The sequence below is a fragment of the Salvia hispanica genome, chromosome 3 (genome assembly GCF_023119035.1).
Source record: "Salvia hispanica cultivar TCC Black 2014 chromosome 3, UniMelb_Shisp_WGS_1.0, whole genome shotgun sequence".
NCBI classification, from domain to species: domain Eukaryota; kingdom Viridiplantae; phylum Streptophyta; class Magnoliopsida; order Lamiales; family Lamiaceae; genus Salvia; species Salvia hispanica.
This window is the reverse complement of record NC_062967.1, coordinates 51,290,313-51,318,259: the sequence shown is the minus strand read 5'-3', so window position 1 is coordinate 51,318,259 and position 27,947 is coordinate 51,290,313. Positions and strand designations below refer to the sequence as shown.

Here is a 27,947-nt window from a genome sequence, read left to right as displayed (position 1 = left end):
CTAGTCCACCATAAGAACATAGTAGTTGGTTTTGAGTTTTGGCGCTCCGGGCACACTGTCTCATGTTATGTGCACGAGGTACTGGGAGCAATCTTGAAGATGCACACCTTTTTTGAGATCAAACCGAAACCAATCAATAAGAACTGTGTAGATTGGAGGTGGAAACATTTCAAGGTGTGTTTCATGTAGGGATGCCTCAGGGAGCTCGACGGTACATTCATTAATGTTTTAGTGCCAAATGCTGACAAACCTTGAACTTTGTAATTGGTCGTAGTCAGATTTAGTAACTTAATGTACCACCGATCCTTGTACTTTGTTGGAGTATTCTCTTTTGGTTAACCAATGAATTTATGTAGTAGAAAGTTTATTTATTTTAAACTACTGACCATAATATGATAGTACTCCCTCCGTCCCATTGAAGATGACCCACTTTCCTTTTTGGTTTGTCCCAACCAAGATGACCCATTACTTAAAATGGAAACACTTTATCTCTACTTTATTCTCTCGCTCTTACTTTACTCTCTCCTCTTAACACACAAAAATTATCTGCATAAAATCTCGTGCCGTCTAAGGAAGGGGTCATCTTCCTTGGGACGGAGGAAGTACTATATAATCTTTGATATGGACTTCTTCTAGCATACTTCATTTGGTACATAGATAGGATAGTAAACAACAAGCATACTGGTCCTTGAAAATTTATAACTAGTAACGCTCAAATATGACCCGAAATGTAGTTTTGTCCTGGATAGCAGCTCGAACTTGCATAAGGTTCCAAGACGTAACTAATTCTCATCAACGGACTGTTAGAGTTTGTATACTAGAAATCACCTTTCGAGTGATTAAATACTGTTAAAACTATTATTTTATTTTCCAAAGGAATAAACAGATTATTTTTGTCATAATGTTGTTATGTTTTACATTTAATGGATGTTTATTACATGTTTATATGTATAAGTAACTTAACAAAGTCTAAGTCTTTGTTTTAGTAGACCGGTTGTGGGCGTCGTTCACTTTAAGGTAACACGGTCGGTTCTAAACAAAGAAAAAAAAGAATTTGACAACCTAGATAGGCTTAGACTACCTATCGTGAAAGGTTGCAATGCCAGTCCAATTATTTCTAAGCCTTACTGAAATAAGATGACGTTGGTGTGGTATAGCACTGAATTGGATCTAACAGCGAGACATGTCTTTATACTATCCAGTGATATTAAATCAAAGTTTATAAGCACGTATTGATATTTTTAAAGTCTGAATACAAGTTTGATACCAATATAAAGTTTAGGTACCAAAAATGTAGTTTTCTCTTTAAATAAATGATATTGTCGTTGTTATTTAAACTAGGCAGCAAATAACTTTTCCCTTCATACGGTTCCGTAAGGCCCCATATAAACCGCCTTCCCCCACCTGAAATCCAGCGCATGAACCGCAACCTCACCCAACCCATAGCATTTCTCCCTCCTCAAATTATTCCAAGCCCTCTCCCCAGTGGTGTTCCACGCCTTGGATTTCCAGCTCCTTCTCAGATCATCAACTACGAATGTCGCTACCCCCGACAACATCTTACACCACCAATTACCGCTACTCAAACGTGAAATCACCGCTACACTAACCAAATCAAAGGAGCTACTAATCAAATTAATATACATCAAATCCTACTAAGTTAACAAATCTGGAACTTAAATAACTACTCCCTCCATCCCCCATTAATTGGTGCCGATTAAGTTGGCACATGTTTTAAGAGTACAAAGTGAGTGGAACGTGGGTACTTTTATATATTAGTTTTATAATAAAATGTGAGTACGATGAATCAGTAAAATTTGAGGTTCATCACTAAGAATGGTAAAAAGTAAGAGCATTAATTAATGGGGGACGAATGAAAAAGAAAATTGGTGTCAATTAACGGGGGGCCGGAGCCCGGATGACGTACAACACAAAGGCTAGGGTGGCGATGGTGTGAGGCTAGGAGAGAAATTCGGTCGTTGAGGGTTGTTGATTACCCAAAGAAGAATCGAACATTCTTCAGAAGCTGCAGATTTATTCATGGTGCTAAAATTTCTCTAAACCATTAATATAATGATTCTATCAATGTTCAAGGATATTAAAGCTTAAAAATATTGGACCTTAAATATTTTTCCTCGTAGGTATAGGTGTGAAAATATTAGAAATTCAGTGGTAAAAATTCATCTGTTTAAATGTGTTTCACTGCTGCCACATAGGATTAATTTTTGCCGGAAAAATCATATTCGTGTCAGATTAAAAATTGCACAAAATTTCTAATTTTTTTATTTTTTAGACCATTTTTAAAATGAGTACTTAATTAATAACAAAATATGAATTATCATAAAATACTATTGGAATATGAGATCTATTTATAATTTTGAATTTTTAATAATAGTAAAATGAGATTTCTAGTAGTGGATAACATAAATGGAGATTGCAGAATTTTAGTTGTTTGTCTTTTGACTTAAACATGTATTTATAAAGGACATTATTTAAATATTTTTAATAATCATTTAATGATTTATCATAAATTAGAAAAAGATAGATTGGAACTATTGATTATAAAATGAAATTATAAACATAATAACTATCCTGAGTAATCTCTAATCAAATCTAATTGAATAAATTTCATCACATTTGGATAAAGAAGCCTCCTCATTTAATTTCTAATGATAGAGAAGGCCCAAATACTTATAGCCCATTTCATTAATAAGCAAACAAGCAGAAACGTGTCTTCTTCATCCGTGAGAATCTGAATTCGGTTCTACCTTCTCTGCTTCCCCTATGATCTTCCCAATGATTCGCCCTCTCTCCTTTTATTTTCCAACTCTACTGCCTTAAAAAAATCATCCAAAATTTTGTTGAATAAGTTGCAGCTAGAAAAATGAAGCAAATGCAGATTGCTAATCGGATTAAGGCCTTTCATAAATATGACAAGTCCACAAAGAAAATGGGCTTTTGTGTCTACCATGTGTAGTTGGGCTTGGGTTTTGTCGGTGACTGTGTTGTGAGCGCCGCCGTCGACACACCACATCAAAATTTCACAATAATTTTAAATTTTCCCATAACGATAATTCTGCTTCTGAAATTTTGGGTATGAAGTTTCACTCATAAGGTTCATTTCTTCCCCAACTCACTACCATCCTCTTTCCTTGCAATTTTAATTGCAGATTTAATAAACAAATTGTGCATTGAATCCTCTCTCTGTTTTGAATTTCAACAAGTTGAATGGTAAATTTAAAGTCTTTTCTTTTGGTTGCAGTTGATGTATATGTAATTCCACAATGAGTGCCGCAAATTGAGTGAATATTTGGGGAAAGGAATGCCAATGGGATTGCTCTCGAATCTCAATACTGCCTTTTGTTTTGGCCTCCCGAGAGCTGCAAGAGTAAAGCAATATCAACCCCTGCATTTCATAGAAACCCTCTTTTTTCAGAATTGTTCCAGCAGTAGTTTATCTTTTTGTACACAAAGCATGTCCACTTATTCCATAGTAGCTCCTGCGGAAGTTGTGGTTGATACCTTAGTGTCAAATTATGGTAGTTTATCGGGTGCTGCTAAGCCCGGTGGCGTGCATTTCGGTACTAGGAGTCCTGAGATACGTGGGAGAGCTAAATTGAGCTTGACAAATGTGGCAATTGGAAGAAAAAATGGTGGTGTTCAAGGATGGTTAATGGCTGATTTTGAGCAGAAAAGCATCCGTACTTTCTCATCTTCATGTCACTCCGGAGAGATTCCAATTGTTGCAGTGTCGGACAAGGAGTGCGTGTTTTTTTTTTTTGTTCTGGTTTATTTGTTTTGAACCTGCATTGGCTGATGTGAATCATTTCAGTTTTTTTTTGGTGGAATTATGGAACAGAGTTATTTCACTGGCATGAGTGTGCATTTGAGATTTAGATAGTTGGTTCGTTCCATTGAAGAAAAATTGCGGCGTGCTCGTTGGCTTTTTCTTTACTTTTTTATGCTTTGTTTGGCTTAGTTGTGGGGCTCAAGATAGGGTTCTGACATTTCATCTATGTCTTGATACGCCACACATTTCTAAATTAATTGGTAACTTTACAAGTTTGGGGAAGAGGGTGCCTGAGTTCTGTTCAGGGGTTTGAATTGAAGCTAACCTTGCTGATGAGTTCCTGTTATGTTTTATCTCTAAAATTCAGCACAGAATGAAATGTGTTTGTATAATTTTTGCTGCATGGTTGTGCCTGAACTCCTTAATGAGAACAAAGTTGTTCGCCACTCATCCTCTGGTCTTTTTACTTCCTAGCTGCTTTCGTGCGTTGCTTGTATGACTGCAATTGATTGGACATCAGCCTATTTGTAAAAGTTGAACGTAGTGTTGTGAAATTTTAATATGATGCTCCTTGGCTAATGAATGTGATACCTTCTTCTTAATAAATAAATGATACAGCATGTGATGCTTGAAGCCAATCATGAATTTTGATAGATAAGTGAATCAGTGAAGGTCTCACAAGAGGGCTGAAATGCTATATGTTGTTTATAAGTGTTAAAGTTATAATTACTGTCAACACTTGATTTTCAAGGAATATTCGCAGTTTTTTTCAGCATGGACAATTTTTATGCTCGATATTTGATACTGATAATGCTCAACTTCTAAAGGACTTCAATCCACAGCACTCTCAAGCTTCTTTCTGGAGCGTGCTACCTTCCCCATCCAGATAAAGTAGCTACAGGAGGAGAGGATGCTCATTTTATCTGTGTCGACAAGCAAGTAATTGGTGTTGCCGATGGTGTTGGTGGTTGGGCAGATGTTGGTGTTAATGCAGGAATATATGCACGTGAGCTTATGTCAAATGCGGTTGCAGCAATTAGTAAAGTTCCAGATGACATTGATCCCCTTTCTGTGTTGGAAAAAGCTCATGCTGCAACTAATGCCATGGGTTCATCAACAGCCTGCATTATCGCCCTCAAAAACCAGGTTTGAACTTTTAATATAAAATGTGGACTTGCTATCATAATCTTTTACCTCAACAATTACTCGTTTTGGAAATGTTGGTACCATAGCTCTGTCAAAATAATGTTTTAAACAATAGAGGGTTAATGGCACATTGATGTGGTACAGTTTGCTTATATGAATTACTTGAGTGTGATACAGAAGCATTGCTGCCTTAGGATGTTATCAGAGATGTGTGTGCTTCTCTAAGTAATCTGCCTCTTTGTTTCAGGACTTGTTAAATGTTGGGGTGATTGTAGAAACTGTCATCATCACGTTGTGGTTTCCTATTTAGCAGATTATTTAATTTCTGCATAAGTACATAGAGGAAGATGGAGAATTAAGGATGAGAAAAAGTTTATTCCTTAATTCTTATATAGATTGAAATGACTACTTTGCTAACTGTTAGCCATTCATATCTTCAATTACTATCCATCAGTCCGCAATTTTTTTACATCAATAAATAAAAGAATATAAATAAAAGCAAGAAATGACTTATCTATACACACATTCACACATAAAGAGCAAGAGAGAAGTATATATTATATCGATATTATGCATGTGTTCTCTGTTATACTTGCGTTTAGTCGTGGGTGAAAAATTGATCGAGGGAGGGGAATGTAGGTTGGGAATGGGTGTTTGTTTTGGGATTGTGAAGGAAGGTGTGGAAATAGTGAATGGAGATAATAAGGTCATGGATAGGGGAGGAGGATCATTGATGACCTACTCACCTTCTTTTGGGGGCACTCAACTATTAAGGGCTTTTTTCTTTATTTGTTTTTTGGGGGAGAGTGGGGGTGAGCATTTTGTTGGTTTGCTCGATAACCAAATAACAGATTTTCCCCAAAAAAATGCACCAAAATAACCAAACTTTTGCTAAGGCCTTGATTGAACTAAAACTGAATTTTGAAGTTCTGTTTGGTTGTTTTTTCCAGTAAACTGAACCTGTGACTTGTAACATATTTTTTAAGTTACCTAGATTATGCACTTGATTGATTAAATAGCAAATTGTCAGACTCACAGTAGGCTTAGTTAATTGTAATTTTAGTTAACAATTGGCGTCCTTTTTTATTCAATGAGATGGGATCTATTCGGATAGTTTCCTATCCTGAAATTTTGGTCTGTAACATTTAGAAGAGGAAGAGAACTCAAAAAAGTTGGTATGATCAGAGGAAAACTTGCAGCATACATTAGAAGCTATTTTTGAGGAAATTAGGAATTCAATTCCTGTTACATGCTTAAAACTAAATTATTTGCAGTAACTGTTACAGACTTGCAGCTGGTTATAATTCAGAAACAATAGCAACAGGTTATTAATTAGACATTATCAAGATTCCAGAAATATAGACATTGTCAATTTCAATTCCATATGTGGAACTTTTGATATAGCATGTGGAATGAAGCCAGTCATGTTGTTTATCATCATGAGTAGTTCTTTTCAATTTCAACTGATCACAGTCTAGGAAGCAATATGCAATATCTTGTTGTAGAAAGGTTAGAGGATGTGTTCTAAAAGATTTTTCCATTTAAGCAGGATCTCCATGCCATTAATCTTGGAGATAGTGGCTTTATAGTTGTTAGGGATGGCGCCCTTATATTCGAATCACCTGTGCAACAACATGGTTTCAACTTCACATATCAACTTGAACGAGGAAACCAGGGAGACCTACCAAGTTCTGGTCAGGTGAGTGCAAAAGGAACTTTTACCATTACAGCACCCCAATTTTCATCTGCTTGTAATTTAGTAAATATGACATTATATTTATGCAAACGTCAGGTTTTCAAGATACCGGTTGTGCCTGGAGACGTAGTTGTTGCAGGAAGCGATGGCCTGTTCGACAACTTGTATGCTAAAGAGGTAGCATCCATTGTGGCTGATGCAGTTAAACAACAACTCAGCCCCAGCGATACAGCACAGAAGATTGCAGATGTTGCACGCGCACGCGCACTGCACACGAAACATCAGACTCCATTTTCTTCTGCAGCTCAAGAAGCTGGGTATACGTATTATGGCGGTAAACTTGACGATCTGACTGTTGTCGTCTCTTATGTCTCGTGAACATTTTGCTTAGCACTCTAAATCATTTTGGGTTCTCGCTGTTGTATTTCGGCATAAGACATTGTATGAACTCGGATAAAGTTATGTCCCTTTATCAGATAAATTTTCTTCAGCAAAAAAATAAAGTTGATGTTCCTTATTTTACGAAATTTCTTCGGCAAAAATAGGCAACAGTATTCCTGGCAATGCAACTTGTACCAATTCTCAGTTTATGCTGTTAGACTAACCTCGAGATGGGAACTGTTGGTGTCGAGAAAACCCATCACAACAAGTAAACAGATGAAAACACTCTTGTTCAAGTTAGAATTTATTCCATAAAAAACATGCAACCCATTTTATTTTAAAATTACAAGCATCCTCCCTTGCAAGTAGTAGGCAACAAAAGTTGGGACATCACAATCTTGATTTTCATGTTCATGGGCCTCCGCCTTGCTCTTCTCATTCCTCTTTCTCCCTTCTTCTCTCTTCTTCTCTTCGTTCATCTTCTTCCCTTCTCCTCTCCTCCTCCTCCGCTGCCTCTTCTTCTTCGCTCCATTGCTTTTCGTGTTCGTGTTCCTCCTCTTCCTCCCTTCGCCTTTGCTTCCTTTCCCTTCCCCTTTCTTCTTCTTCTTCTTCTTGGCGTCTCTGTCTCTCTTCTTCCTCCCTCCTTGCTATCTCTGCCTCCTCCTCCCTTCGCCTCTCTTCTTGCTCTCTCTTAGCTGCTGCTCGTTGTCTCCTCCTTTCTTCCTCCTCTTCTTCCCGCCTTTGCCTCTCTTCTTCCTCTCTCCTAGCCATTTCCTCCTCTTCCTCCCTTTGCCTCTCCTCTTCCTGCCTCTTAGCCTCCTCTTCTTCTTCACGCCTTTTACGTTCTTCTTCCTCCCTCCTTGCCGCTGCCTCTTCCTCCTCCTCTTCCCGTCTCTTCCTCTCTTCTTCCTGCCTCCTAGCCTCCTCTTCTTCTTCCCGCCTTTCTCGTTCCTCCTCCTCCCTCCTCGCTGCTTCCTCTTCCTCCTCTTCCCGTCTCTTCCTCTCCTCTTCCTGCCTCTTAGCCTCCTCTTCTTCTTCCCGCCTTTTACGTTCTTCCTCCTCCCTCCTTGCCGCGGCCTCTTCCTCCTCCTTTTCCCGTCTTTTCCTCTCTTCTTCCTGCTTCTTAGCCTCCTCTTCTTCCTCCCTCCTCCTCCGTTCTTCTTCCTCCCTCCTCGCCGCCTCTTCCTCTTCCTCTTCCCGTCTTTTCCTCTCTTCTTCCTGCCTTTTAGCCTCCTCCTCTTCCCTCTCCCTCTCTTCCTCTTCCTTTCTCCGCCTCTCTTCCTCCTTCTCCCTCGCCTCCTCTTCCTCCCTCTCTCTAGCTTCCTCTTCTTCCCTCTTCCTCTCCTCTTCCTCCCTCTCTCTTTCTTTCTCCCTCTCCTCCTCCAATATCCTCAACTCCTCCTCAGCACAAGAAACACACCCCAAGATGACCGACTCCTGTTGTGAATCCAACAGCTGATCCATTGTCATATTCCCCACGTTAAACGACGTTGCCAACACATCCTTACTCAAGGTCCGTAGCACCGATGCCTGCCCTGCCAAAAACTGAGGATGATTCTTCTTCGCAGAGCTACTAAACCCCATGAATACGAACGTCTCGTTGTTGAAAGCCATCTGAGCCATTGGGTAAAACCTTGGCACGGAAAAGATGTCACCTTCTTCAACCTCGAACCTCATCTCACTGCATCCCGTCCCATTCAAAACACTCGGACACACTACACGAACCATTCCCCGCCCTTCCACGACCACAGCAACCTCAGTCGCCACAGGATTCCAGTGCGGCCCCATCATGGATCCCTGCCATATTAAGGTCAGTAACATATATACATAAACAACGATACCGATAGTGGACACAGTAAGGTGGGTGAGTTACCGCTGTCAAGTTCACCATGAATAGGCCAATGTTGGTCCCCTTCAATGCAGAGAGCCTCTTCCCTGTCACTGTCGTGCTCCAGCCGTTGCGATTCTGGAAATCTTTATCCTCTTTGAAGAGATTGAACAATTTTGTACTCGACTTTCCCATTTTCTTGCTCAACCCGAATATGTCACTACCGAGAATGCTTCCTAGGAATTTTTGCTCCATCTCCCGTGCTCTTTTCTCACTTTTGGAAACTCCATGGATTATCGCCGGTGGCTTCATTCCGCTCAATAACTCTTCTATTGCTTCATCGCATACCTTAGAATCAAAGGTTTATAACTTTATACACATCTAGTTATGCTTACCAACAAAATAATATTGGCAATGGTATAAAATAGTCATTTTCTTAATAATCAATATATAAATATTCCTATTAGCTAAAGTTGAAAAATGGAGTATATTTTTAGTCTTTTTGTTCAAATATACTATTTCAATCTTAATGCAATTGAAAATACAAGTAAAATAATGTTTATGCAACGTAGGGAGTGAGAATGTGAAAATAAAATGTTATAGTACTTTGAAATATTAACTTATTTTCAGATTTTATATTAGTATTATGGTAAAAATATATACTCCATTTTAGATAAGTAAAGAGAAATCCACCTTGAAAGCTGCTTGCAACACTTTCTTGTCGAAGCCAAGAACCATATCGCGGATGCTCGAGTAAGGCTCACTTGGCGGCTCCTGCATAATTCCAAAACATTATATTAAAATAAAAGAATTAATAATAATAATAATGAGTATAGATATTATTATACATGAATATCTATGTTTGAATTGGAGAAGATGGAATGAATCCTAAGCTTTCGGCGCTGAGTATCTGTCTCCAAATTGCTCTCAATGAAGAAAACAGCACCGGCTTTAAGTCTGTAAACATCTCCGCTCCTTAAATCCGCCCTTTTAAGCTCACTTTCCTCCGTCCAGAATAACTTCCCACTCCCTAATTAATTAACACCATTTTAATTTAATTTGATTTTCAACTCATTTAACTAAATAAAATAAATGATAGTATACCTGTGTGGACATAGAAAACCATGTCGGAGTGAAGAATAACAGGAAGGAAGAGTGAATTGGGATCCATAGTGAAGAAATGAACAAGATAGGAAGAGCCCACACGAGCGCCTACAATCTCCCCATTCTCGGTGGACACCAAAACCCTCCTATTTTCCCTTCTAACCACAAACCCTTCTTTTTCCTCTTCATATTCATTAGCATTACAAGTGATGGCAATCACACACCACACACAAAATGTTAGTATCAAAATGGGTCTCATTTTTGAAGAAGTGAAAAATTCTCTTGGCTTGGGTTGAGCTTGATTGAATAGAGTTGAGGTTTTGTTTGGATGTAGGATGAGAGAGAGAGGGGGAATGGGATACGTGGCTTCTGCATGAGAGAGAGCCATGCCACGCGGAGAGGTTGTCTGTGCATGGCTGTATATCTATTGGGCCGGCCCATCAGATCGATTTTTATAGGCTTTCTCGCCTTTGTCTGAGTTGAATACTCCCTCCGTCCGAATCACACTTTTGCTATATTTAATAGTGAAAATAAAAAAAATTAAAAGCGCGCCTAATCACACTTTAACTGTATTTAATAGTGGAAATAAAAAAAGATTAAAAGCGCGATAAGGGAGCTGTTAAGACTTAAAGATAAGAAATAAATTTTGATTGGATTACCAAATAACTTTTTGCCTCATAATTATCATTTTTAGGTTTCCTTTGATATCATAGAATTGTAAATGTGGAATTGGAGTTTTTAATTATAAATCCAATATTTGATTGAATTATAATATTAAATCATTTTTATGCTTATATTTTAATTCCAAATCTTGACAATAAATTCTTAAAAGATAAGATTTAGGAGGATGTAAGATTGAATAATAGAAACGGCTCTGAGAAATAATGGAACATAATAAGAACATAAGGGCTCGTTCACTGTTTATTAATTGACCAGAAATGGGGTCAAATCATGGCAATAAAGCTAGTTCGGTGTTCATTTGATGTTTCTGCATGACCCTCGATTTCCGCTCCGGCCCGCACTGTTCATGAAGACTTTCGCACGAGATGTTTCACGATTCCCACTTGATATTGGAATTCTCTCCCGCTACAGTGGACAAGAATTGGTGGGCAGTTTACCGAAGTATCCCTCAAAATTTTGGGTTTTTCCATTCACACATTGCGTCTGCATTTTGAGTTTGCCTTTTTGGGGATACTCTCTCTCACTACACTGCACCCCTCGGAAGCTGTTGAAGAGGCGACGGCAAAGATCCACAGATTTCTGCCGCTTACAACAATGTTTACGCGTACAAAAGTTGATCGGTATCCTTGATTCTACGTGTATACCCCTTTCACCATTTTTGAATAAAGTTGGATCTAACAAGTGCAATTTGTGTGTGCAGTCTCAGATCTGGCCGCTAAGCGGTGGGGCCATACTCCGGTGAGGACATAATCTTGGGTAGTCAACATATTCGTCTGAATGCAAAATGATAGGGACATATTCGTCTGAATGCATGGAATTGTCAACTAAATATGGAACAACAAACTCCCTCGACTATTTCCTGCTTAGTAGGATCAGCCTATTTTAATTAAGTCAATATTCATTTCTTACTTTTCAACATAGGAAGAAGTGAACGAGCCCTAAATGAAGGAGATATGGTGGACGATTGCGGTGGATTTTATAAATAAGAAAAATATTTTATAAATTTTAATATTAAAGTGATTAGGTTAATATAATTGATTAGATCGATAGTTAACTCATTAATTTGGTCAAAACTCAGTTGACTGTATTTCATTAACGCGACTAGAAGTAAGATGAAAATGGTTAAACCCCAACATCAAATTACAAAAAATAAGGTACAATTATTAGCCAATCCCCAAAATGCGTTGCCCTTACTGTTCCTCCGGGCAGGGGCGGTGCGCCACCACCAGCTCAGGCCGGAGCATCACTGAGTGCGCATCCTGCGGCCGCGTGGTGGATGAGCGCCAGACTCAGCCGCACCACCTCTTCCACCTCCGCGCTCACGACACCCCTCTCTGCCTCGTCACCTCCGACCTCCCCCTCCCCAAAACCCTCACCGACGACGAAGACCCCTTCGAGCCCACCGGCTTCATCACCGCCTTCTCTACCTGGTCCCTCGAGCCCTACCCTGTCTTCGCCCACTCCTCCCTCTCCTTCGCCGGCCACCTCGCCGAGCTTGAGCGGGTCCTCGAAACGACGTCGCAGGGCACCGCTTCGGGCCCCTCCGTCGTCGTTGATAACCTTAGGGCTTATTTGCAGATTATCGATGTGGCTTCCATTCTCGGATTGGATTGTGATATATCGGACCACGCCTTTCAGCTATTTAGGGATTGCTCCTCCGCCACTTGTTTGAGGAACCGTAGCGTTGAGGCGCTCGCCACCGCCGCGCTCGTGCAGGCCATCCGAGAAGCTCAGGAGCCGAGGACCTTGCAGGTAATCGGATTCTGTTGTTCGTCTTTGCAATTATTGTAATTGTGGAATTTCAATTTTGTTTTTTAGGTTTATGCATTTTTTTAAAAATTTTGTAAAAGCTAGGACAATGGTGATCTTTGATTGTTATAGATAATCTACAGTTGTGGAAAGTGCTAGTAGACATTGGAGATGCGTTAAACAAGCTTTATTTTGGGGGATTTTGCATAGTGGAATAGAAATGAAAACAAACATATACTTGTCTATTTGATGCTGAACTTCTCTTATTTAAACTATAGTATAGTAGATAATGGATTCTTGTTTTGCGAATTTTGCATGGTAAAAGATCGAAAAAAGTGGAATGGATATAAAAACAACCATAATCTCAACTTTGTTTGTTGCTGAGCTTGCCTTATTTACAGTAACTAGTAAAGAAACACACCTCTGAGAATGGAAAGCACCTGCAACTCATGAACACAAGTTATAAAACTTCCTTCGCCTTAAAAGAGACTACATGCTAACGGATAATCTAGATACATACATTGATCACATAGATAGAAAGTGACCATTACAAATGGACACATGGCTTGGTGTGATTGGTCAATCATATTCAGAACCAGTCCAAAGACCCCATTGACTGTTTGACTTCTCTGCTCATTGGAGCCAAGAACAGTAGATTGTCTCGTGTTAGCTCCTAAATTTGTTAATATTTGGGAAAACGAGCTGTAGAGTGTCTTAGATCACTGTAAACAAGCAGGAGTTTTATTTTGTTGTATCCCTCGGGTTCCTAAATTGTCGTGTTGAATTCATTTCCAGGAAATATCGAGCGCTGCAAATCTACCGCAGAAAGAGATAGGGAAGTACATCAAGATACTTGGAGAAGCTCTACAACTGAGTCAACCTATTAATAGCAATTCAATATCTGTACACATGCCGAGGTTTTGTACACTTCTCCAGCTCAACAAGTCTGCTCAGGTACTTGTTTTAATCTGCTTCTTAAAGATTCCTTATATTTTGTCTGATTGAAGCTAAGTTGTGCATGCCCATAAGATTCCCTCAGGTATTTGTTTTAGTCTGTTTCTTAAAGATTCCTTATACTTTGTTTGATTGAAGCTACTTTCTGCATGCTCATAAGATTTCATACAGTTTGTGTGTTAGAACTACTCTAAGTTGCTTGACCGCAAAGTGTGCTGTCATTAAGTACTGTCCAAGCTTGTTTCGTATACATCAAAAGGAAAGGAAAAGAAAAGATGGATTTTGGTGCTCCATTTGCTTTGATTTAACTCTCTTTTTCTCCACATTCGTAAGCATTAATTATCTAGACAATTGTTGTTTAGAGGTTCATGCTTCATTTCCTTTGATTTAACGATCTTTTTCTCCACATTAGTATGATTGTATCTCTGTGGGGTTAATTTTTTTGTAGTTGATTATTCCCATATTGCCGTATATATTTTCCCATAATTGTTGCTCTTGAACATTTAAGGAGCTGGCAACACACATTGGTGAGGTTGTGATCAACAAGTGCTTCTGCACACGCAGAAATCCAATAAGCATATCTGCAGCTGCTATCTATTTGGCCTGTCAGCTGGAAGATAAGCGCAAGACACAAGCTGAAATCTGCAAGGTTACGGGTCTTACAGAAGTCACGTTGCGGAAAGTTTACAAAGAGCTATTGGAAAACTGGGACGATCTTCTCCCATCAAATTACAATCCGGTTGTTCCTCCAGAGAAAGCGTTTCCAACAGCCACTATTTCTTCTGGGCGCTTATCATCATCTAGAGGTGATCTAGTTGAAGGAACTCCCCTTGAAAAGCACACCGAGAGCAGGCATACAAAACCCACTGAAACGTTAGGCACATCCCTTCAGACCAAAGGCAAAGAGAGTGCTGCTTCTGAAAGCAAAGAGAGTTTCCACAGAGCCTACAACCAAGCAATGCTTGGAACACCATTCTGGAAGCCCCAGGTTCCTGTTGGAATTTCTTCTACTCAGAGACCCGATTCGACTCAAAATATGGAAATTGATTTACAATGCAATATTGGGGAAGATAAAAGATTAGATACAGATGCAACGGCTGCTTCTAGCTCCCTGAGACACGCTCAGTTTCCTTCTCCCCCTGCTTTAGCTGCTGGTGTTGTGCCGTGGCCTTTTCAGCCTCCAACAACTGCAGCAATGCAGTTTATGCAACTTCACAAGGGAGGATCAGATTTGGTAGATAAAGGGTTTATGCCACCAAATATAAATGATAAGTTCAATTAGTATAGCTTATTGGTTTCTGTACTTATATATATGCTTCAAAATGATGCGGCCATTGTATAATTGGATTGGGGGATTTGGATCTGTATCTTGGCAATAAAGAAACTACTGGACGAAGTTTTGGTCTAATTGGCTATTTGTATTGTAAATTGTAGTAATAGAGGTCATATTAAAAAATAATGAGATGAAAGGGAGAAAATGAAATTATTTTAGTAACAAAACGCATTCTCCTCAATTCTTCACATACCTATTTATTTCTTTTACAAACAAATGGGCTAAACCCAATTGTCCAAATAATAACAGACGAAAAAGAGTACCTAATAAACAGATACGGGCCGCACAAGGAGAGATACCTCTGAAATTTTATTTAGACACCACCACATCGCTTAATACTATTCTACATTGCATACTATATACTTGTAATATGCCATATGCATGCAAGTTACTATAATTCAATCAAAATTCATTAAAATCTATACGGTTCTATCCTAAAACCAATTTGTGATAGGAATGGTAACCCATTATACTTATAGTACTACAATGGTTTCAATTATCTCTTTATATCGATGTGACATATTGTTACAGTTATATTTTGTTTCATTGCCAACAGAAACGGCTGATTGTGGAGAAAATCAAAAGAACACTATGCTCATGTATTTAAATTAATAAAAAACATCGAGGCAAAATCAGAAGACTCTGGAAGTTACCGAAACGTGGCGTAGCGAGCTCGAGAAGTGAAATATGCATGCATGGTCTACTTCAATTAGGCATAACATGTTGATCTAGAGTTGGAGACAAAAACATGATTTATTTAGTTGGTTTGGATTGTGTAAGATATATCTATACAACTTAGAGACAAAGTCCGACATATAGATGGACCACCATTAGCCATGGATTAATGCATGTGTGTGTGTGTTTATATATATATAGCCTTCATAGAAAGTTGAGAAAGCTCCCAATTTGCACCCCATTATCTTCGGATCTATGTATGACACCTGAGGCTTTCATACAGATGGCCATTCCCATTCAACAACACGTACATCTATTCTACAAATATTATTCACCTGATTTAGTAAGTGAGTGCAAAGCATGTGCACATAAAATATGGTAGAACCTTTTAGAAGAGAATAGATAGACAGCTAGCTTTATTTCTTCTCTTTTCTAAGCATTATTATAAAATAAAAACACCAAAATATATGGAGTATATAGCAATTAAGTAAGGGATGGCATGAAAGGAAGGGAGGTTAGTGTGCCACTTACCAACTTTTCATTGGAAGAATGCAATAATTACTAAATTAAGACAGCGTTAGATTCTTTTTATTTAGAGAAAATATTAAATATACTAGTGTGCAGAGATTGCTTGCTTTGGGTTGTGGAGACTAATCTTGCTGTACGTGGCTTAATTGGTTCCTTTTGTTTTTATTTTACTTGATGTTTAAGTATTTAATTAACCTATTGTGATAGTCGTAGTGAAGTAGGGGTTGTCTTCCAATAGAAAAGTTTGAGTTCCTCTTTAAGCAGTTGATGACTAATGAAATTATGCACGTCTATATGTGTATGTGTCTCTGTGTTAATTGGTCGAATACACAATTGATTTTAGTATATCTAGATACAATGACGTATACAGTGTTCTAACTACTACTACACATTTTACATTAAAATGAGAGTTTATGGGGTACTAACTATATGTAACAATATTTATTACATTAATTTCCAAGTGAGTATTTGTTTTGACTATTAGGCGAATGACTCATTTAATCTGGGACATCGAATACAGGTAATTAGCTGTTTAGAAAATGATGTAGAAAATGATGTACTTGGCATGTCAGGATCAAACAACATGAAACTAATTAGTACTCCAATATTTAAGTTTACTTTAATTGTTAATGGTGGAAGTCAAATATAACGAATTTATCTAAAGCTTACGATTCACGGAGGAGTTACAACCATATCCTATAAAAAGGATTTAAAAATGAAATAGTTAAACCCTAGCTTGGGTTAATCATTAATACACCCACACGTTATTTATATTTTCTTACCATTTTCATTCCTTTTTGTTCCAAAGGTAAAAATTAAGAGAGGCCTAATTCAATCCCAGTCAACGAGAATCTATTAGTGACAGCTCACAAAACCATGATTATAGCCAACAACAAGATGAAAAGCAACAAAAAGTGTTATAGTGATAAAAAATGGGAAAGAACCATTTCGAGAGAAGAGAGAAGAGATGAGAGAAGAGAGAGAACAATATAGTTTGAGATGAGTCATTTAACTTAGAGGTTTGGTCCAATTCTAATTAGTCTTATTAATCCATATTGAATTATGGAGTACGTATCATTTTTTTTAAATATTATGTCACGTGTATAAAATGATATTTTTTTGTGATTCTAATATCGGTGGCAAAGCCACATTCGTCCGGAGGGCCATGGTCATACCTGAAATTTGAACAATTAGTATAGTACACTCCTCGTCCCATAAGAATAGGTTTTTTTTTGTCCCATAAAATTAGTCAACTTCAAGTTTTTGTAAGTTTTTTTCTCTTATGAGATTCATTCTCTACTAACAATACTCTAATGACTTTTTATTTTTATCTATCTTACATTCTACCAATTTCGTATTAAAATGTGCGTTGTACCTAAAATTCATAATTGTTTGGGAGGGAGACAATATTAAAAAACATATTTAGGAATAGCATGCATCCTATGTTGGGCAATGGTCTCCAGTCTCCACCTCCGTCACTTCTACTAAGTGAGATTTAGCTGTTTTTTTTTATATTCTCTACTTATTTATTGTTTTTTATTTATATTTTGTTGTTTTCATAAATTTATTTAAAAACTAATTATAAGATCATAATTATCTTTGAAATACACTCATAAATGTATGCGTAGTAGTATATGATGACAACGACAACAAAATGCCCCATATATTAACAAGAATTTGGATCCCCAACAATAATTTTTGGCTTTGCCACATTATATGCATTGAATAAGGATGATTTCTTTCCACCTCTTTCTGATTTATTCTTTTTTTTTTGGCACGAAAAAATGATGTTTGAAAATCATAAAAAATCATTTTTTTTACAAATGTTATAATTGAAAAACCTAAAATAATTTTATGATTTATAATTATTTTTAAAATTTACGAGACTTACTTGGATCCAACTTTTGTACAGTACTATTACTATACTAGTAATAGTTAAATAGCTACCATGCCTTCAGTTTTTAGGGAGTTTTTGAGCCGAGGTGGAACTAACATGACCACTCACTTTCACATGCATTTTGAATCATAAGGATAAGAAGTAAGAACACCTATTGACTTGTGCAAACACATATCAAATGTGGGCCATTGACTGATGTCTCACATTTTAGACACTAAGGTAAAAAATTTAATCATTATAATACAAATTAGTTTTGATAATCAACCATAATAAAAACCACTTTCTCCTTTCTAAAATAAATCAAAATTCTAAATTCCATCCAAATTTTTGATATAGATTATCTTTTCATTATATCGAATTAAATGTAATTTTACAAGAATTCTACTTTAATCTTAATAACATACGTTAAATTTACATGATGATGAATTAATTTCTCTCTTATGATTAAATTTCCTAACTGTTATAATGATAATGTACAACGAGTGTGATGACATTGCACAATGAATGTGATGATATTGTGCAGTTAGTGTGACGACATTGTGAAACTAATGCGGTGATATTGTGCAATTAGTGTGATGACATTGTGCAATTGATGTCATAACATTGTACAATTGGTGCGTACCTAGTGTGGTGAATGGTGATTGCATAATTTGTGTCATGATAGTAGTATAAATTATAACACCTCTTAGTGTGAACATACATGCAATTAGGTATCATTAGGTTCTTCATAAAATTAAACTATGTTTGGTAAAAAAACGTTATAAATTAATTTAAATTTGGAATATCCTTGACCATATTAACCATGTGATGGCGTTCGACAATTGATATAATGATATTGGTAACATCAAATTGTGGTCATCAAATTTCCAATTTTATATGGGTAATGAAGAGTTAGTTTCAACTTTCATAATAATGTGATCATAGGTGATAGGGCGGTAGTGATAATCTCCAAGCTAGCTCTATGTATTGTATACTCCAAATTTTGTCTAACACGTCATTAAATTTCAAGATTTGATGTCAACACACTGTCAACCGATTATATTGTGTTGATAATGTGTTAATATCAAAATCTTGAAATTTAACAATATACTGACATTATGTTAGCAATGTATTAACAGAGTTTGGAGTTTATTTAGAGTTCGTATTTAATTACATCTATATGATCATATATAAAAGTAAATATAAAATATTTTAAAAAATGGTAGTAGTACTATGACAGCAGGATTGACTAATAATTGAAGTTGAAAGTATAGAAAAGTATAATAGTCAGATATTACCGAAAGTTTAGAGTCGAGGAAAATGTGTAGGTAGATTTGATGTGGCTTGACATCAATAGGTGATGCTCACAATAGTTCCTACCCAATTTCTACAATATAACAGTGACTTTTCTCGTTTTGAAAAGGTACATATCTTTTGTCCTTGTTTATTTGGAAAACCATATGTAACTAATAACCAATTAACTTCTTAATCTAATACTACTACAAAGTCTCGATTTTACTAATAATCAATGATTTTGTAAAACGAATTACTTAACTGACAGACCATTCAACATTTTATAGTTTTCCTATATCAATTACTCTCTCTACGGTAGTTAAGTCGTATTATTTCTCTTATTTACTTTTTTTTTCTATCACTGTATTTTTCATCCACAAACTTCTAAATATTCATTTCTTTGTACTAAAAAGAAATACCCCAACTAAGATAAGGCGAGATGAGTGGAGTATATGTTAACACGAAAACTACTTAGGTGGCGTTCGGTTGTCATGACTAATAATCATGAGACCATCCATCTAGGATGAAGTTGTGGGATTATTTTAGTTGGAGGGGGAGGCTATAACTAATTATCATAAGACTCTCCATCTAGGATTAAGTTGAGGGAGTTAATCTTATGAACCAAATATGATACATATTTAATCATGAGATTTAGTCTTACCAACCGAACACCCCTTAATAGAGCGGCAATCCTTTATTAAACTTTCAATATGTGAAAGAAATATGGTGTTAAAAACTTAATAATCCTCTGAAACAATCATATAATACAAAATCCTTTTAATTTTGAATGGATCCAAAATAAAGCTGTGTAAAAATAGAGTAGAACAAAATGGTGACACGTTATTACCAAGCATCACCATTCACCATCTATTTACTCCATTTTGTCCAATATTCTTTAGTAGAATTCCATTGATTCCAATAGTCCATTTTGGATTCAAAAATTCCAATTGGCTGAATCCGTCCATCAATTAATTAGTGGAACTGCAAGAACAATTTAAGAGAGGAAGAAAGTTAAAAAATGAGGTGTAGACCAAATCTTTTGTGCATCTCAAAATAACAAATTTTGCAATTATCAAAGCACCTCGTGATCCATTTGGTTTTACATGTATAAATCTATTCCCAAAACAGAAAAAGTTTAGTGTAAAAAAGATTATCCTTATCCATGAAAATATAATCTAAGCACGCAATAAACAATGGTGTTAAGCTTATCCAAGCAACTTGAAATAGAAATAATCCTTGTTCTAGAGACAGCCATGCCCATTTCGACACAGAATCATGCGATTTTAGGTAGCTTAGCATAGCTAGCTAGGCATGTGTCAGGATTGATATTAGTAATGCTTTTCTTCTCTGTCAAAAAGTGAAAACTATAATAACTAATGTTTGCTGTGAAAAAAATACTCCCTCCCTCCGTTTTAGATAATTCGACTCAGTATTCTATTTCGGACCGTCCCATGTAATTTGTCTCATTTTACTTCTATTATTTTTGGCAGTGGACCTCATATTTCACTAACTCATTCCTACTCATATTTTATTATATAACTAATATTTTAAAATAGGACTCGTATTCCACCAACTTTTTCAACTCACTTTCCATTAGATTTTTTAAAACTCGTGTCTGAGTTAAAGCGGTGTAAGCAAATATCTAGAGAAAGAAAAAGGAAAATGGTGTAACCAATGGAACCCAATCCCTTCTGAGTTCTGACACAATAAAATGATGTGTGCGTGTCGTTAATTAAGTCGTGGATAGGGGCTGGATTGAGTGACCTTCTTAACTTCCTCCACGTGTCGCCGTCTAAATCTCTTAACCCCTACCTCTAAAATTGACTACTTGCTATACCTCTAAATTGACTAATTACTTCTTCCACGAGAGTATACACTTTTAATTATATATTATATGAATTTTAATATACAATCATACACAATTATTAAATAAAGTAGAAAGGAAAAATATAAAATATTGTTAGTGGAGAATAAATCTTATTTTATTCGAGAGAATTTTTTTTTTTTCTCGAATAAAATGAGACTTATTTTTCACTAACAATATTTTAATATTAGAAAATACATATTATTATGAGATAGACAAAAGAAAAGTACATATTCTTGTGGGACGGAAGGAGTATTGCCTAAAAATATGAATATTTGAGACTGTACCGTGTATATGGGTTTTAACGTATAAAAAATATGAAAGTAATTCCATAACGTTGAGTGGATAGTAAACCTCATTATATTAATAGTGTAAGTATGTGGTAAAATTATTTTTTGAAAATGAAAAAAATTGAACTAATTTTGTGGGACATAATACTAGAATGGGATTATTTTTGGGAATGGATGGATTATTTACATTGTTTATAATTAATCCCTCCCTTCCGCATGGGTGTTCACACTTCTCTTAGTCACAGTTATTTAGGAAACTTATTTATAATGTAAATGTACGTGACCCTCATGTTAGTATAATATAAATTTATCACGTGAAATTGAAACAAGCCAAAGTGGAATGGAACACCATCAATCACAATTAATTGGTAACACATGTATTATTCAGTTATTATTATACTGTCCAAAATAACTGAAGCTATTGTGTCAAAAAATATCTCATAACATCAATAATATCCAAACAATACTCATGTTAGTGTATGGTCTCTGCTTTTGTAGTTTGTCAATTATGTACCAGCTTTCCTTCGCACTATGCAGTGATTGATACATGACAGTTTTATATTTGAACTAAAGCTGTTGTACATGAAAAAAATCATTATCCATAAAAAAATGTACATGAAACAATTATTGCTTAGCACAAATCAATGATTTCAGTTTTGGGGTCTATTTAAAGGCCATAACATGTTCCTAAAAGTGTAAGCAGACAGGTGATTTCTTTCATATGGTAATTTATTCATATCTTGTATAAGTACTTCAGTAATACATGTATTTTTCTTAGCACGTTTCTTGAATTTACAGTACTAACAGAGTGCTTTAAGATATTGTGAACGAGCTTGTATACTCATGTCGATGTAAGCTTCGAAATCTCATTTGTTTCCTTTGGACTGTATTGCGCTCATCTGTCGCATGAGCACATCTCATCATAAATTTGGGACGTCAACAATTAGGCAGAATTTAAAGTGGCACCTTCAAACGATATATTATTTGCATCGAACGCGAGCTTCACATTTAACCAATTACACCATTCATTTTGGTTGTCATCGCCATATATATATACTTGATTTTTGTGTGAGTGAAGAAGAAACGGAATTGAGAGATAAAAATGCTTTTCAATAGTATATCTAAAAACTTCAAATTACACAAATGAACTCTTTCATGTTCTAAGAGCATTCCCAACAGTTTCCCTAAAACCTCCCTTATTTCTCCCTAACTCCTGCCACATCAGCGCCACATCAGCACCATAATTTATCTCCAGTTTTTAGCCAACTTTTAGCCAACTGCTCAAATGGTTTCTCCCTTATTTCTCCCTAACTCAACATTTCATTTTTACATCATCACTAATTTAATTGTTTTATTTTTGTATATAATAAAGCTAGCTAATTTAATTTATTAGACAAAACAAATAATAGTAATAAAGTTCGTTGTATTAAACACGGGTAAACATTACAACGACGAAAATTAATTAAAAAAAATAGTACAGGAATTAAAAAAAAAAACAAAAAATATATTTATCGCCGAATTATCGCCCACAGTGGTCGGCGATAATCCGGCGATTTTTCGCCGGTTGGCGATAAAACGGGAGGAAAAATCGCCGAATTATCGCCGACCTCTCCCATTGGTCGGCGATAACTCGGCGATAGACAGCGAAAAAACACCGACTTTTAGCCGGCACCATTGGGAGTGCTCTAAGCATAGATAAAACCAAGTATTATACGTATACAAGCACATAATAACATTTATTGTGCAATTCAGCCATTATTGAAATCATACCACGTTTTCCATATTCAAAACATCACTCAAATATTATTAATTGTACCCTAAATAATTTTTTTCAAAATAATTGATCATACTAACTCTTCCTAGTAACAAAATTATCTTCGGCCCAATTAGCCCAACTCTCCTAAATATATCATGCCAAAACTATATTTAATTCAAGCCCACTACCCTAATCCCAAATTATAAAATAATTTGGAGATATTAAAATAGGGAGTAATACAGTTGAATAAACATTTTCAATTTTGATGATCATGAAGATGAATGGATAGTGCAATAGTAAACTAATCAAGTATGATGGACCTACATTGAAATTTTTGACCATGACGTGCTCCTCTACGCTACTAATCCAATAGTATTAAATTCTATTATTATTTTATCAATTAATCAAGTACTACTACTATAGTTTTGTATTGTTAATTTCCTAAAAATCACTGTAATTATGTAGATAGGGTGATGAGTCAGAGGGGCGCAGCTGAAGGTGGAAGGCATGGAAAGAGGAGAATACCACCTAATTGGACAACAAAGTTGCTACTCCTAATCCAGAGGCAAATTTTACTATTTCATTAATCATTTCGAGGTGGTCATTTGGGATCCCAATACCCACTACCTAACCTGGCTGATTAGAAATTAGACACCAAATTAAAATTAAAAAAATAGATTTCTCAATTTTATACGTATTACCCAATCAGGAAAGCCAATTGCAAGTGCCCTTCCTTGGTTCCTGCAATATTCTTAGTTGGAGGAAAAGAAAAAAAAAACAATTCGTTTGACATTTTTGTATACATTCACACACTTTATTGTAGAATCATCTACTCTAATCACGTTCACTATGAATTACTACAAATCATGTCACAATTTGTGCATATTGGGAATAACTAGAAGATGAAAGTTTCACTATAGTGGAGTTTTAATCTAAAATTACGAATTTATTCAATAAAGTGATGCATGATTTAAATACTCGTAACATGTTAATTGAGTTATTTTTCTATTTTAGAAAGTTCCTAGATAATTCAGTCATTTCTATTTTTGGCAAAAAAATAACTCTTATTCTTACTTTATTCTGTCTTTATCTCTCTTACTTTATTCATTATCCACTTAACACACTATTCTTAATCTTTATGTTAATAAGGAACAGGTGAAGTATTAATCTCCAATATCTGGGGATTGAAAATGATTTTGTTTATATTTTATCCAATTGCATGCATGTTTAAAACATACTTATAAAGGGTGACAAGAAAGATTTAATCACAATAATTAGGGATGGGTTACATCAAGAAGTGGAAGCTGATCCAAACATGAAAAAAGTCAAGATGAGTGAGGGTATGATGATGAGTAAATCACATGGTTCCAAAGATTAAAAAAAAAAAAAAAAAAAAAAAAAAAAAAAAAGAGGAGAGAGAGCACATATCTAGGATAATTGGATTGGATTGGATGGTACTCTTTTACTATCACAATGACACTATATTATAACTACATGCATACTTAGACCATATCATATCTAATAAACAAGAATAAAGTAAAATGAAATAGTATATATAAAGATATGGATGCTTTCAATTTCAATGAACCCCTTTGATGGAGTCACGTTTCACCAAATCAAGATACAAGAATGGTAAAGCTACGCCACCGCATCCGTTTTCCTAATTTGTGAAAGACCTAACTTGCTTCTCTCTACAAGATTTTGTTTTCAAATTACAAAGGTTAATTTCATTCCATAATGTTGATATCATATCATCTTATTTTTAAATTTTGAAATGTTAATCATTGAATTTCGTAATGTTTGTGTATATCTTCTTCCCTGTGCAATATGCGCTGAGATAATGCTCTCGATTTATATATATTAATTGGATAAAATATTCTTGTGTAATAACATGCAAACCACATACGATAAATATGGATTATGCTTGAAAGACATATATTTTAAATATTTTGTCACTAATCTACAGTACTCTAATTCTTGATAAAATAGAATGATGTGCTGACAATTTTTATATTTTCCACTATATAAAAAATTAAAACGAAAGGACTTGTTTTTACTACTCCCACCGTTCTGCGGTAGTAGAGACTTTTCTTTTCGGCATATGTTATGTTATAAGTTAAGTAAAGAAAAAATAAACTAATAAATGAAAAAAAGTAAAGAGAAGAAGAGAGAATAACGCAAGAGAGTAAAGCAAGTGAGAAAAAATATGTTGACTTTTACTAAAAAGAAAAATGACTCTACTAGTATCGAATGTACCAAAATGATAAAATGACTCTAATATTATAGAACGAAGCCAGAAGAAGGAACACTAATTTTAGACATAAATTTAAGGAACTACAAACATAAAAGTAACTTGATTAATCAACAGTTGTACACCATGGCATTCTCGTAATTTTCTTATCTAACAAGGGCTAATTGAATTGGTTCAACTTTATAAATAAAGGGTTCCCATTCATTCCCGAAGACCTCCCAAGATAGCAGCAGCTTCATCATCTCTTCCTACCTCTTTACTCCAAATTTGCAAGTCAAAACTCCAACATATCTTAACATCAGTTGTAGAAAGAGAGGATGAACACTGAAGTCGATGAGCAGATGGCACTCATTTCTCAGTACTATCCTGATGCTATTTACACCCAGTTTGTACCTGAAGACGGTTAGTAAACCTATTAACTAGGACTACTATACTTTTTACTTACTTTATTTACATTTCTCATAATCTAAAATTATTTTTTTTACCTCCCAAAAATATTTTTCATGCACATATATATGTACAGAAGATAAACACCCCCGTGGCGAGCTAAAGTACTATAGCCAGTCCAATAAAAAAATAAAAAAAACAGCTAAGACAAAATCTAACAAACAATCTACCAAAAGAGCAAACACAGAAACACCAAGCCCAAAACCAACAAGATCAAGCACATATACTATTTTGTATGTTTTGATTTGTATATGATATGAATGTATGTTTGGTGTGTGCAGGGGCGGCGTCAAAGCCAAAGGCGCGGAGGCGGAGGAGGAAGAACAAAGGGTGCGAGGGCGGGGGCGGGGAGGGAGATGGGGCGATGCGGAAGAGGAAGTTGAGTGAGGAGCAGGTGAAGATGCTGGAGGAGTGCTTTGGGAGCGAGCAGAAGCTGGAGTCGGAGAGGAAGGAGAGGCTGGCGGCCGAGCTCGGGCTTTACCCGCGCCAGGTGGCCGTGTGGTTCCAGAACAGGAGGGCCAGGTGGAAGAGCAACAAGCTCCAGGAGGAGTACTCCAAGCTTAAATCCGATCACGACAACGCCGTCCTTCACAAATGCCGCCTTGAAACCGAGGTATATTTTTTACTATTATTATGATAACAACGAAGCACAGCTCAACTGGTAACATACTTTTTTCTGTTCAAATTATGTAACAAGAGTAAAGAAGAAGTATCTTAACAAATGAGGTGAGCTCAACTTCGTTGTCAAAATGTAAATATGTTAACTATAGCTTTTCTAATTATTAGTATTTTTTTGGTAATACTTTGACAAATTAAGTAAAATTTTACTCTTATACGTATGTTGAATAATTAACTACACTATTTTATCCATCCACTTAAACTCATTATTCACTTACTTTATCACTAAAACTATGTGTCATTTATCATCAAGAAAAATACTCATTTATTTATTTCTGAGTTATTTCTGCCTAACAGCTCATGTATGTGTACGAGGAAGTGATTAAAAAGATGCCATATTTGTGTGGCTAGGTGTATTTTGGGGGATGAGATAAAAGAAAAAGTAAGAAGAGTTGGGTGCATGGGTGAAGATGCATGCACCCTAGCCTTGAAAAATCATTTCCCATTTTATTTTTTACTCCCTCCGCCTGTCATTAAATGTTCCATTTTTTTTTCTTTTAATTAAATAAACTCTGCATTCCACTAACTGAATACATTAATATTTTATTATAAAATTAATATATAAAAGTAGGTTATATATTTTTATTAATTTTTCTATTCACTTTATTACATAAAATTAAATGAATTTTTTAAATCTGTAATTATTAAATATGAGACATTTAATTATGGATAAAATGAGCTGGACATTAGCATTGAAATACCAAAGAATTGTAGGGTTATTAGCAAATGTCCGTACCACGTGATTTAAGGTGGATAATGCTAAGCCGTGGCTCGGTTTGATGTTGCTGCACATGCCTCTCCCTGCCACGTGTACGTGCAGGATCCACCCCCACCTCAACTAATTGTCAGATTATATTCTTCTTATTTAAAATGGAATCTACTACTAAGTCAAGCTCCCAATATTACGTTTCAATATCTAATGTGCATTTCACAATTAAAAAATAATTGTTATAATTTTGTGGTACAGCTTCTGAAGCTGAAGGAACAACTCCAGGAAGCGGAGAAGGAAATACAGAGGCTGTCAGATGGGTTTTCAAGCAACAGTCCATGTTCATCCTTCTCAATGGAAGCACCACCTTTTCTTGGGGAATTTGGAATGGAAGGATTAGAGAATGTGTTTTACAATTCAGATCAGAACAATGGAATGGAGTGGGATAATCTCTATTATATGTAATTAGGGCTAATTTAATTTGGACTAGTAGCTAGCTAGCTAAGCAATTAGAATTGGGGTTATATATATAAGACATTCAATATGTAAATATTATTAACTCTCATGTAAATTAATCCCTAGTTTTATCCGTTTGCTTTATGGATAGGTGTTTCATTTTCAGTAAGTACTGGTCAGTTGCAACACAATTATTACTACTAATTAAATGTCACTAGCATAACTTGCTTTTTTGACTACTAATGTTGCCACTTTGTCGTATCTCTTGTCATTATTCTGTTTTTTTTTTCTTATATATCTATATATATGAAGAGTATCACACAAAAACTTTTCCCAAAAAATGACATGTTCTGATCCGTTGTCCTTTGTATTATTGATGCGTTTTACTATAAAAGAATATATACTGAATATAGAAAAATTATCGTCACAAAATGTTATTGTATCTTGTTGTCGCTGCTGCAT

At 35.7% G+C, this 27,947-nt stretch overlaps 4 protein-coding genes across 5 annotated transcripts; 3 read left to right on the top strand and 1 right to left on the bottom strand.

The window, feature by feature from the left end:
* The first annotated feature begins 2,961 nt into the window (after positions 1-2,961).
* On the top strand, positions 2,962-7,154 carry LOC125215604 (probable protein phosphatase 2C 80). 2 transcript variants are annotated; one of them, XM_048117064.1, is made up of 5 exons: positions 2,962-3,115; positions 3,263-3,762; positions 4,633-4,936; positions 6,486-6,635; positions 6,729-7,154. In XM_048117064.1, the coding sequence occupies exons 2-5, from the start codon at positions 3,323-3,325 to the stop codon at positions 7,008-7,010; spliced, it is 1,176 nt and encodes a 391-aa protein (XP_047973021.1). In that variant the 5' UTR covers positions 2,962-3,115; positions 3,263-3,322; the 3' UTR covers positions 7,011-7,154. The 2 variants fall into 2 exon arrangements, with proteins under 2 accessions (XP_047973021.1, XP_047973020.1); XM_048117063.1 differs by having other exon boundaries at positions 4,618-4,936.
* Positions 7,155-7,282: 128 nt separating this feature from the next.
* Positions 7,283-10,245, bottom strand: LOC125215602 (vicilin-like seed storage protein At2g18540). The gene is made up of 5 exons (XM_048117061.1): positions 9,946-10,245; positions 9,690-9,871; positions 9,535-9,615; positions 8,887-9,189; positions 7,283-8,810 (listed from the first exon to the last, which is right to left on the bottom strand). The coding sequence occupies exons 1-5, from the start codon at positions 10,202-10,204 to the stop codon at positions 7,449-7,451; spliced, it is 2,187 nt and encodes a 728-aa protein (XP_047973018.1). The 5' UTR covers positions 10,205-10,245; the 3' UTR covers positions 7,283-7,448.
* A 1,519-nt stretch (positions 10,246-11,764) lies between these two features.
* On the top strand, positions 11,765-14,737 carry LOC125215603 (plant-specific TFIIB-related protein 1). Its single transcript, XM_048117062.1, has 3 exons — positions 11,765-12,378; positions 13,171-13,329; positions 13,838-14,737. The coding sequence occupies exons 1-3, from the start codon at positions 11,806-11,808 to the stop codon at positions 14,609-14,611; spliced, it is 1,506 nt and encodes a 501-aa protein (XP_047973019.1). The 5' UTR covers positions 11,765-11,805; the 3' UTR covers positions 14,612-14,737.
* A 10,686-nt stretch (positions 14,738-25,423) lies between these two features.
* On the top strand, positions 25,424-27,629 carry LOC125215897 (homeobox-leucine zipper protein ATHB-40). The gene is made up of 3 exons (XM_048117479.1): positions 25,424-25,597; positions 25,924-26,255; positions 27,288-27,629. The coding sequence occupies exons 1-3, from the start codon at positions 25,513-25,515 to the stop codon at positions 27,492-27,494; spliced, it is 624 nt and encodes a 207-aa protein (XP_047973436.1). The 5' UTR covers positions 25,424-25,512; the 3' UTR covers positions 27,495-27,629.
* The last annotated feature ends 318 nt before the right edge of the window (positions 27,630-27,947 follow it).